Here is a 12,294-nt window from a genome sequence, read left to right as displayed (position 1 = left end):
CTCACTCTTTTTGTAGTAGGGCATGCACTAAGAGCTCCAGAAGTACTCCCTTAAAATAAATATGAATAAATAAAGTCACTATTAGTAAAATACAAGCTAAAAAGAAGGGTACAGCCCTGCTTTATTCTGCTCAAAATGATCGGATCAAATTACTACCCACCCTATTGTGGCACCTATTACTACCCACCTCTCGTGGCAGAAATGTGTGCACGTGTGGCCTATGATCACCAGTGATGGAAAAATCTCTCATGAACATTAGCCATTTCTAAACAATTCCATTCTACAATGTGAAAAGCTGAGGAGAAGCAGTAAGAGGTTTCAGCACTGTTCTGTTTCTTGATTTCCCCACTAGGTGGTTAAGAGGTTAACTTTGATCGGAAGTCTGCAGCTTTTTTGAGGCCTGCTTGCTCCTTGTACAAAACAGCCAGCATGGAAAATACTGACCTGCACTTGGTGGGAGGGAGTGGACCAAAACTGTAGGCAGACTGTTCATCGTGTAATGGGAGATGGCGAGACTGCACCCCGAGCCTGTCCACATAGGCTCCCCTCAAACCCATGGGCGTGATTATGAAAGCAGGCCTGTGGGGTTGGGAACCCGCCAGACTGAGCAGGCTCAAAGCATCTCCAGATAGAGGAAGGGAGGGAGGGGCACCAAGGATCTAAGGAGCTGAAGGATCTTGTCTGAGGAAAGGAAGCACCCAGGCAGTGGTTGACACCTGCACTGCACAGCCCAGCCGGTAGGAGTTGACGCCCAGCTCTGAGCACTAGCAGGTAGTGGAGTGGAATCCAGGACTTTCTACAGAGGGAGAGGAGGCTGTGCCAGCTGGGCCTTGGACTCAGAAAGCACTACATGCAAGTCTTCCCTACCCTGCTTCCACACCCACTTCACTCCGTGTGCTTTCTTTCATGCCTGCTGGTCCCACCTGTGTGAGCATTCAGGCATGCATCATCCCCACTCTTCGTCTCAAGGCTGTGAAGGAACTACCACAGAGACCTGGAGCTGAGGCCCAATCTGAGGGCCCAATGCAGGAATTTTCTTCTGCACGTGATGTTCGTTTTGCTCAGCTAATTCTCAAGGCCCAGCTGTGTGGAGGGTCTGCAGTACACTGTTCACAGCCTCCTGCAAATGTGTTTGCATTGGAACCAAGGCCAGGAGGAGGCTCATGGCGATGGATTGTCCAGAGATTCAGTTAAAATAGGTTCCCAAAGGGTTTTCCAGGCTCTGAGAGGAAGGGGCAGAGGGGATAGAGCTTTCTGCAGCTTCAAGGAGAGCAGCTCTGGTTTTGTCTATTACATATGAGTAAATAGGACGCTGATGTGAGACTTCAGTTTTTTAGAACTGCTGTGCTAAAAAAAAAGTGTGTGTGTATATGCACGTATGTATATGAGCATATATGTATGGGTATACATGTATGCATATAGACATGTAAACATATACATTTATTAATGATGGGTGAGTTAGAATGATGGCTCATAATTTGAAGCATTTTCTAAAAGGTTGCAGTACCTGTCCCATAGCAGAGTCTCAAAAAATATTTGGTGAATGAATGAATGAGAAATTGGAGGTGTGTGTTATAGAAATAAGGAGGTACAGTCTGAGGGAAAGAATGATTATTAGATGATTAACTTTTGGTAAATGGACCATAGGAGAAAAATTTCTGTTTACTCTACACATTTAACAGACTTCCGCCCTCCCGATCTTCCCTGACCCTTTCTTTTTTCCACTACAGCTCTGCAAAGGGCCAACAGCTTCCATTGTCCAACACCCAGCAAATACCAGAGCTGGAGAAGAAAATTCCAGTCGAGTGAGTCATGAGCTCTCTAGGGGTGACGGTGGGAGTGAGGGTGGGGGTGGGCAGGAGTTCTCTGACTAATTCTCAGGGCAGCTGTTCTCATTCCTTACATGTCCTCTCTGACCTAGCTTCCTAGATGTGAGGGGCAAGGAAAGAAATATAAGGTTGACCTTATTTTCGCTGCTGACTAGAGGAAGAATTGTGGGTAGCCCCGCACTCCCCACTCTGGAATCATGGAGTCTTAGAACTGTACAGTTAACACTTGGAAGGGACCTTAGCACATCAGCTCCAAGCCTTTTGAAACATGAGGAAACTGAGACGCAGGGTCTCTGTATGTTTTGATTTAGTACCCTGGAGTTGTGCTGGGGGAATCAGCTTAACCTCATGCAATTGCAGGCAAAGCAGTGAAGGAAGAAACACACATGTGCATGCATGCAAGCATGCACAAATGCACAAATACACACTGCTGTGCTCTTTTTCTGAGTAGGCTGTGGTCCTAGCATCCCTGGGAAGAGCAGGGTGGGCGTGGACCAGGGCCTGCGGCGGGTACCAAGGCAGCAGGCTCCCACCAGGGGGCGCAGTGACCGTGCACACAGTTGTACAGCATTTCCGGGATACCCACATTGCTGGCACTGCAGCAATTACAGAGCAGTGATTCCCTCTGATTGTGGGAGAAGGGCAGGGACTCTTCATGTGATTCCAAGTCCATTGCTACCTTCCTCCTCCTCCTGCCTCCACGCCCTTCCCCGGGCCTTGCTCTAGGAGAGGTGGACCCAGGAAAGCCTTGGGTTAGACAAGAGTTTCTAAAAAAGAAACATTGTTGTAGTTGGAACAAAGTGCTGATTTAGTTGACTCCTTCCGTCTGAGTCAGCGCTGACTCCTGGCCAGTGAGTCATTCTCCTGACAACCCCCAGACCCTCGGCCCCTTTCACTTGGGTCAGGCTGGGACAGTGGGTGCCTCTGGAGCTGGACCAGGGCTGCACACCTGGGCAGGGCACTTCACCTGGGGACAACCTATAATAGCTCTTGAATTGTCTTGCAGCCCAGGCAGTGAGAGTGAGGAGAAGGAGCCGGTTAATGTTTACAGAAGGCCTGGGCCAGGCCCTTTTCACAAGTCATCTCATTTATTGCCCCACCACCGCCTCTCCCCCAGTCATGGGAATTTCTGCTTCTATGGGTGGGTCCACGTCTGCTCTTTGGGTGCAGAGTCCATCCCAGTGCTTCCAGTCAACTTTACTGAATGCCACTAGTGCAAGGGGGGGTCATCCTTGCTCTCAAGACGTTCCCAGTCTGGGGTGAGAGCCAGGAGTCTGGTGGGGGACCCTCCCGGCAAGGTCAGGGTGCTGAAGGAGGCACAGGACAGAGGGGACTGCTAACCGGCTGTGGGGTTTCTGGGATGGGCCTGGGACCTCAGCTGTGTCTACTTATCCCAGGAATGTCACGTTGGTTCTCACGTGGACGTAGAAGCTGTTTGAGGGCAGGCCTTGAGTTTGAATCATTTCTATGGTCCTGGTGCCTAGCATGGGCCTGGTGTAAAAAAGGCACCCAGTCCTTCTTTCCTGAATGAATGAATGAGCGAGCCAATGAATGTCTGAATAGAGACCAAACAAATGAAGCAGCAACTAAGCAGGTTAGACTGAGTGGAGGAACAGATACAGCCAGTGGGTTGAGGCCTGTGCAGGCTGCCACCCCTAGAGGGCGCTCCAAGACTTTGGGAAGATTTGAGCCATTGCCTAAGCTCAAAATTCTGGGAAGCTGCACCCCAGACTCCTAGTCTTTGTGAAAATCCCCAGGGCTGAAAGCCACTAGAGCCATCTTTTTGGTCATTTTTGTTTTGCCCCAAAGGAAACCCCAGTGGTAAGGCTGATCCTGCAGTAGGGAACAGAACATGGGGCACCAGCCCCTCTGGCCATTCATTGCCCTGTCAAGGGCTGGTTCTGTGTGACTGATGTCAGAACTCCAGCGGACCATGTTCACCAGGATGACCTCTAAGATCAAGGGGAAAGATCATAATTGCCAGAGGACCCAGAGAACAGGCACCTGACCCAGACAGGATGTGGCGCTGTAATCCAGGCCCTTGTCTGCTCATCAACCCTCTTTTCACACAAGGACCGGAAGGACCAGTGGTACCCAGTGCGGAGGCGCCTGCACATGGCAGGGCGGCCCTGGCTGGGCCATACCAGCTTTTAATGAAAAGAAAGCGTCAACAGAGAAGGGTCTGAGTTAATGAATGAGGAGTTGCTAGGCCCACGAGTTGGAGAAATCCAGGCTGGGGTGGGTGTGCAGCCCCCTCTAGAATGGGTCAGGCGTTCAGCAGTGTCTTTACTAGGTACCACCTGTGTGCATGGGAGGACGGGAAGGGGATGGAATTAATATTTAGCTAGTGTGTAGCACTTTACATCCTGCAATGGACACTTCTCCGCTCCTTTCTTCACTCTCCCCTGAAGCAGCAGTTGACTTCTTGTTTTTCAGTTAAGGAAATGGAAAGGGGTGGTTAAGAAAGTTGCTCGGTGTCAGGCAGCTAGTGTGGGTGTAAAGGAGGTGGGTTCCAGGCTCCCCTTACCATCCTCTGAGGAAACATCGGCCACCTCAGGCAAGGGCGATTCCCTGTCACCTGTCAGCTGTGCTCTGGCCTCACCTTCCCCTCCAGGGCAGCACCTACCTCCCAAGCAGAGGCTTGAATGGCAGGTGTTTTGTTAGCCCGTCTCCTCAAGCCTTCCCCAAGTTCTCCTGGAGACAGTGTGTGAGAAATGAGTGTGTGTGTTTGGGGACGGGGGGTTAGAGAAAGGTGAAGAGAGGGAGCAGCTCCTGGGTCATGACCTTGTGAATCCCAAGGCTGTCCTGTCAGGCTTGGTTGCCAAGGTGTCCCTGGCTCCATGTCATTAGGTTCCCTGAGAGCTCCTTAGGGGAACAAAAAGGCAGTTTGTTGAGCTGATGGGCCTTTGAGAGAAGTTCAGAATTTTGATCCAGGAGGTGGCAGAAAGAAAAGAATGAGGGGGCGAGGAAGAGGAGAAGAAGGAATTTGGCAGGAATTTGGCAAGTCCAGGACAGGAAGCAAGGCAATAACTGACTCACAACTTTTGCCTTTTTAGGCTTGAACCATCTCACTGTGGGCTGAGATGGAGGTTCACAGGCTGAGATGGGGGTTTGGTAACAGGAAGGCCAGCCAGCCACCTCCCGGTGTCAGCTCCTGGCAGCCAGCGATCTTTCTCTCCAGCAGCATCTTCCTGCCACCCTCAGATCTGTTCCCCTGAGTTACCTTTTCCCTCTGAAACATTCTGGAGGGCTTCCCTTTGGGAACTGGCTGACCATATGTGTGTGGGGGCCATCTTTTCAGAGCCCAGGACTGGGATACTTGCTTTGACATGCTTGCATGTGTATATGAGGAACGCAGGACAGAATACTGAAAATCCCTTTGCGTGGTCCCTGGTGTGAATGGGTCTTAAAGGAACGCTTCTTGGGTCGCAGATTGGGTTTGGGTTTGCCCTGGCCTGGGTGGGTCCCAGGGGAGGAGCCTCTCACCCAAAGCTTTGGGGAAAACTGAGGCCAGGGGATCGGGTTGAGTTAGGAAGTGAGCTAAAATCTGAAGACTGGCCACCTCAGAGGAAAATTGGAATGAGCCAGCTGAGCGGCCAGAAGCAGGGAGTCCGACGGGAATGGGTAGTTAGAGACAGTGGTCCCGGGCAGCCTTTCTGTGCTAGGAGGGTTCACGGAAGAGCTGGGTCAAAGGATCCTGAGTGGGCAAATCCGAAATGGAGCATGGCGTTTTCTGAATCCCTTTGAGGGTAGATTACTGAAATGGTCCAATATGAGAACAAAAGGCTTGAGATTTTAGATTTAAGGTACATTTTCATGTGTGTGTGCATATGTGCACTCATGAGAGATGGTGAGAGAGAGTACGAGATTGATCTTATAGGCTACGGCTGTCAGAATTCTGCTGTCAGGAGACTCACTGATTTCAGCTTTCACAGTTCAGAATTAGGCTCGTCCTCCAGGAGGTCCACACTCCTTCCTCATGCCGCTCTGAATGCATACACTGCATCTTGTTTGTTCCCTGACCAACAGGAGCTTGGCATTCCATATGCTTCAAATGATTTGATATTCGTTCTAACTTCCCTTTCTTGTGTTCTCTTAAAATCTCAAACTAACCATCTCATCTGAGAGACCCTTGGCGCACATGTGAGAAGGAAGAGTCCGTTTCAGTAGCAGTGGCTGCCTCACCTGTCCGTGCCCACAGCCTCTGTGGGAAGAGGCCAGGTGGTTTATTGACTAAGTGATTTAACGCAGTCCCCGGCCCCAGTCATGATGGCTTTAGGGGAACTTTAGTGGTAGATTCTGTTTCTAAGAAACACCCTGGGGTTTCCTGTTTCATCTCTCAGGAATATTCTCACATGAGTGTGAAACACAATGGTTCTTAGACTTTTGATCCTGGGGCCCCTTTTCCTCACAGGAGCTGCCACTCCTACACCCATTCCTCCAAGTCCCAATCTGTGGGCACCGGGGCCTCAAATCCATCTCTGACATCTTCCTCCCTCTGACTGCCTTTATAGAGTTGGCACTTCACTTAAAACCTCCTGTTTTCATGGTAAAATAAGGCAATAACAATTCTGTAATGGAGAACATGTTCTTTCCTTAGTAGGTTTGACATCAGTGAATAACAAAAGAACTGTGTTGCCTCCAAAGGAAGTGTCTCCTTCTCTTTCTCCTTCCCCGTTGTCTTCTGCTTCGTCTTCCCCACCATCTTCTTCAGGCAGTGTCCCAGGGAATCCTCTGGATTGTTCCTTCCCACCTCAGGTAAGTGCCCCTCAGGGCCCTGCACAGGTGTTATGAAAGTGAGCTGCCTCTACTCCTCCTACTTCCACACTTAACTCCGAATTCTTAGCACTCTTAGGTCACCCAAGGGCAAAGCCAGAGCTGGTGAGCTGCTCTGTCAAGAGTCCACCCCACGCCTCCTTCATGAGTCCTTTTCACAAAGCTCTTCCTGCCCCTCCTCAGCCCCTCCAAAGGCACAGCCACTCACTCGCTCACCAAACTTTCCAGGGTATGGAATCTGGGCTGGGCTGTGGGATGCAGAGATGCTAGGACATATGCTGTGCCCTGGAGGACCTCGCCAAGGGTGTGAGGAGCTGGCAGCTTCAGGATGGCAGGCACACACCTGAGGGTGCCTTTGGAAGCAGCTGAGAACCTTGGAAGCAACATCCTCCTTGAGTAGAAAATGGCATCACTGAGAAACACAGAGTTAGACCCTTTCCTTCAACATTAACTTACCAGGCCTTCGTGACCTGCCAGACCCTGCTCTAGGGTGTGGGAAGTAGAGAGAGTACACAGACAGAGGAGTGCATGCCCTTGTGAAGCTCCTGTCTCATGACCTGCCCCTCGGCCAGAGCTCTTGGCAGGGCACAGCCACGCCTTCTAGAGTCTACCTATGATCTTCCTTGGCCAAGGGCCATGCTAGAAATGTCTACTTTCTCAGTGGTACGAGGCACGAGTCAGGTTTTAAAAGTCATTGGAAGGTCCTAAGGGCCATTCTGCCACCACAGTTCCAGGTGGCAGCCTAGAAGGGTAGCTGTCTCTCCTTGCCTCAATAGGCTCTAAGGAAGAAGCCTTGGTTTCTTGGTAGTTGGAGGAATGTAGATGTGGGTGCAATGTCCTTGTTGGTAGAGACCACGATTGAGCAAGCCACAGGGCATCTGTCCTCCCCTATGTGTCTGACCATGCACAGGGGCCAAGCCAGCCCTCCCTTCACTGGCCCAGGAACTTGTCGATGTCTTTGCCTTCCCTTCTGGCTTCCTGTACACCTAATACAAGACCCAGAAAAGCCTTTGCTCAATGTGGACACAGGGGCTCCAGGCAGATCCCAGCAGGTCTCAAGGAAGCCACTTGAAGAAAGAGTGACTCTCTGAAATCATCCTAGGAAGAACTCTTTCTGACTTTGAGTATATGAAATCTGGAGAGATGGAGGGAGTGGGCCATAGACTGAGATATGCCTTCCTCATATAGATCAATGCTGGAAATTTCTAAATCATTGCTATATTTTGCCCAGCAGGTCTCAAGAGGTCATTTCAGTCCTTCCACCCCAATCTTTCTGAGGCGAGCCAGAGCCCAAGGAATACCGAAGGAAATCCCTCTATATCTGCCTCACGGCCAAGTGCTAGAGCGGGCAGAATACTGCCTGGTGAGGCCTGGTGGAGAAGGCCTCACAAGCCCCAGGACACCTAGCCCTGCAGATACGGCTTCTGATGGGTGTCAGGAAGCAGAGGCCCCTCTTGGGGACACCAGAAGCATCCACAGAGGCCCACACCCCATTGGGGGGAAGGAAGGATGTTTGCCAGACCCAGAGATGTCTCCCAGGGCTGGAGAGGACTCAAGAGACGGGAGCACTGATCCCAGGAGGGGAGAGGAGGGTGGGTCAGAGCTCGCAGAGGGGACAAAGTTGGGCTTAAAGAAGTTGGTTCTCACTCAGGAGCAGAAGACCAGTTTGCTGGATTGGACTGACTCTAACCCTGAGGGCTTGTGCCTGGAAGCTGGGGCACGGCTTTCCCAGAAAAGTGCTGAGAATGGTAAAGGAGGCCGGGTGCTGAAACCAGTTCGTCCCTTGCTCCTCCCTCAGACAGTGAGAGAGACCCTGCCAGCGCAGACAGAGACTCAGGAGAAGATGGGGACCCCAGCTGAAAGGACTCCAGGGGAGCAAAGCGTGACTGCACCTAAATCCCCACTGCGGTTCATAACAAATGCCATCCGAAGGTCTCTGGAGCCCCTGCTCCCCAACTCCGAAGGTGGGAGGAAGGTCTGGGCCAGACCAGAATCAAAGATTTTGCCCACCACCCATCCACCCACTTGCACTCGCTCATTCAGCCTCCGGAAAATCAGCTCCAATAAAGACTGGGACCCGCAGTCCCCCAGGAGAAACATGGCAAACAGGGCCGCAGCCTTCTTCTCCTTGCGCAGCCCAACAGCCAAGGCTGCCCAGCCCTCAGACTCTGGCCCTCCGGACCCTATCCTCCGCACACATAGTTTGCCTAGCCGGCCATCCAAGATGTTTCCTGCATTTCCCTCCCCACCCTGCAACAAGATGGAAGATGTCCCCACACTCTTCGAGAAAGTGAGTTTGCAAGAAACCTTCCCGGATGCTTCTAGGCTTCCAAAGAAAAGAACCTCAGTCTTTTCTTCCCTCAGACTCAAAGACAAATCTTTTGAGAGTTTCCTCCAAGAATCCAAACCAAGAAAGGACCTCCAGGACTTCTTTAACAGCCCCAAGGGGAAGGTGCTGCCTGTGGACAATGCACAGCCCCTGGAGAAGCAGGTGCAGCTTTTCAGTAGCACCCGCCTGGGGCAGAGGATCCATCCTCCTTTTCTAGAGCGAGATGCAAGTAAGTGGCTCTTTCCTAACGAAAGTCTACAGTTCATGCTGGGCAGTTAGTTATCCTTATCGGATTAATAAGCAGGCATCTTTCACTTGGTTTTGCTTTTCATATTAAATTCTGATGAAAGTAGGAACATTTGAATTTGAAAAATCTGAAAAAAATTAAATTTGAAATTGTTATAGAAAGTTTAGAAAGAGACAAAGGTATTAACCATGATTGCACCACTTTCCCACTCATTGTCCATGTATGAATATTTTTTACTAAGTTGTACATAAAATGTTGTATCTTTTAAAATCAGCATTGTATTATAGGTATTAAGCCAATTAATTACCTCATAGTCTAGAGAAATGTGATTTAATGGCTGTAGAACATTCTATCCAGTAGCTGTGTTATCATTTGATGAATGGTTTTCTTACTGTTTAACTTATAGATATATATGCATATATATTATATAAATTATATATGAATATATTTATATTTGATATATAGTATTAAATGGACATTTTTTTGCATATAGCTTTTCCTTTCCTTTGAATTACTTTTTTAAGGATAGGTTCCAAGAAATGGGATTGTTGGATGAAAATGTGAATATTTTCAAGGTTCTTAACTTACACTGACAAATTGTTCTTTAAAAGAGATCACTATGGTAAAGGATACATGGGATCTGTGTTATTTCTTACAACTGTATGATGTGAATGTCCATTAAAACAAGGGAAAGGTGCCAGTTTATATTCTACCACTAATGCTTAGGAGTACACTCTGCACTGAGTATCATATTTTTAAAATGTTGCTATTTTACTAGTCAAAAAATGGTTCCTCTTTTGAACTTGTATTTTTTTTTATTACTAGCTTAAACATCTTTATGTATATTTGGTCACCAATGGACCCTTAGGCTTTTTATGTTTAACTCTGTTTATAATTTTTAAATTATAAGATTAATTAATACCTCAAAGAATCAGAATAATTCAACAATATGGAAATATCTAAAAAAAAAAAAAAAGAAACATGAATTCTCTTACCCCCCACCCCCTTGCCAAAGTTTTGGTATATATCCTTAAAGACAGTTTAATTAAAACTCACATGATTTCTTTTTTGTTATTATGTGTTTGATTACTTTAAACAAACTGTGATTCTACTATCCTTATTGTTGAGCTACTTTGTTTTCCTTTATTTTTTTAACATTTTATTTTCTTATTTAACTTTTATTTTGGAACTTTAGTTTTCAAGCAAAAAATTATTTCTCTCCTTTGGTGCCTTAATCAACAAGCTGTATAGATTAACCAGAGACTTTGTTTTCAGCCAAGTTTAGGATAAGCATGGACAGGCTGAATTATAACTACACTCTTTACAGCACATCGTAAACCTTAATGTGTTGTGCAGTTTTTGATAGATAGTACACTCACATGGTTCAAAATAAAAGAGTACAAAAGGCACAGGATGTCCTATCTCCCTTTCCTGTCCCTGAGCCATCCAGGTCCTGTGCCTGATGACAGAGGCTGTTATTAGGTTCTTAGGCTTACTTCCAGACAGAATTTGTAAATATATAAGCAAATTTACATATGATATTCTTTCTTTTTTCACAGAAAGCATACTAGCATATTGTACACACTTTTTTTTTGTTCTGTTAATTTCATTTTGGAGGTCATTCCATATTAGAACATAAAGACCTTTTTCCTTTCTTTGTTTTAGAACTGCATGGTATTCCATTATGTACATGTACCATAATTTATTATATATAGCAAATCCCCTATGATGGAAAGTTTAAGTCATTTTAAATCTTTTGCTATTGCAAACAGTGCACGATAATTAAGAACTTAGGCCATTTGGCATATGTATGAATTTATCTATAGGATAAATTCCTAGAAATGGAAATGGTGGAACAAAGAATATGTGAACTGACAATTTTGATGGATAGTTCCAAATTGTCCTCCATCAAAGTGATGCCATTTTATACTCCCAGCAACAAAGTATGAGAGTGCTGTTTTTATGCTTGCATTAACCAATGTGTTACCCAACCTATTTTTTGTTTTTAATCTTTACCAATCTGATTGGTGATTGAGCATCTTTTCATATATTAAAGAGTTGTTTGTATATCCTTTTCTGTGAGCTATTGTTTCTGTTCTTTATCTAGTTGTCTGTTGGGTTGTTGGTATTTTTCTTAATGATATGTAGGGATTCTATTTAAAGGGAAAGTTAGCCCTATTTTGTGATATGAATTACAAATATGTTTCCCAGTTTCTTGTTTGTGTTTAACTTTGTTTATGGTGGTTTTTGTCATACGAGTATACATTTTTATTTTTGTATAGTAGTTGTAAGCAATTTCTCATTTTATGGCTTCTGGGCTTTATGTAATAGTTCAGAAAGAGTTTCATCCAAGTTTATAGAATAATTTTCTCACAGTTTCTTCTAGTCCTCTGTTTTTAATTTTTTTGCATTTAAATATTTACATCAAGTAATTATCCTAGTATGAAATATGAGATATGGATCCAATCTTATTTTTTTTTTTGAGATATCTCCCTGGCTATCCTAATAATTTAGTGAATAATCCATCTTTTTCCTCTCTTACGTGAGATGACATTTTGATCATACATCAAATTCTTGTACTTGGATTGATTTCTACACTATCTATTATATTCTATTGAGTTGTCTGTTATGTATCAGTATCACACTGTTTTAATTTATATATATAAATTTCTGTATTATAGTATCAGGTAGGAAGAGTATTCTACTATTGATCTTCTCTTTCAAAAATTTCCTGGCTCCTCTTGCTTTTTTGAAATGAACTTAGTATCAGCTTGGATATGTATCAAAAAAAAAAAAAATCCTGTGAGTACTTTTGTGGGATTGAGTTAAGTTTAAAAACTAACTTAGCAAGAATTCACAATCTTATGATATGACTTGACTTTCCATTTGTTCATATCTTTTTTTGGTGACCCTCAGGAATATTCTAAACTTTATATCACATAACTCTTGCATATTTATTGCTAGATATGTTTAGGGTATTTTTGCTATTGTAAATAAGATATTTTTATCTTGCTACTGTATTTGTGTATATGAAAGTTACTGGTTCCCGTGTAGTAATTTTATACCCATCCATTTTACTGAATCTCTTTGTTTGTAAAAGTTTTTCAGTGAAT

The 12,294-nt window shown here is 45.8% G+C and overlaps 1 protein-coding gene across 10 annotated transcripts in view; it reads left to right on the top strand.

The window, feature by feature from the left end:
- The window catches only part of MICAL2 (microtubule associated monooxygenase, calponin and LIM domain containing 2), a 207,570-nt gene that overhangs the window by 153,811 nt on the left and 41,465 nt on the right, over positions 1–12,294 (top strand). For 8 of the 10 annotated variants that reach the window (XM_033121332.1, XM_033121339.1, XM_033121337.1 and 5 more), the window contains 3 exons: positions 1,731–1,805; positions 6,433–6,587; positions 7,837–9,163. In XM_033121332.1, coding sequence (XP_032977223.1) covers positions 1,731–1,805; positions 6,433–6,587; positions 7,837–9,163 — 1,557 coding nt within the window. The remainder of the gene's footprint in view (positions 1–1,730; positions 1,806–6,432; positions 6,588–7,836; positions 9,164–12,294) is intronic. The other 2 variants (XM_033121336.1, XM_033121333.1) reach the window with 1 other exon arrangement.

Source organism: Rhinolophus ferrumequinum, chromosome 11, assembly GCF_004115265.2.
Source record: "Rhinolophus ferrumequinum isolate MPI-CBG mRhiFer1 chromosome 11, mRhiFer1_v1.p, whole genome shotgun sequence".
Lineage (NCBI taxonomy): Eukaryota > Metazoa > Chordata > Mammalia > Chiroptera > Rhinolophidae > Rhinolophus > Rhinolophus ferrumequinum.
This window is presented reverse-complemented; position numbering and strand designations above follow the sequence as displayed.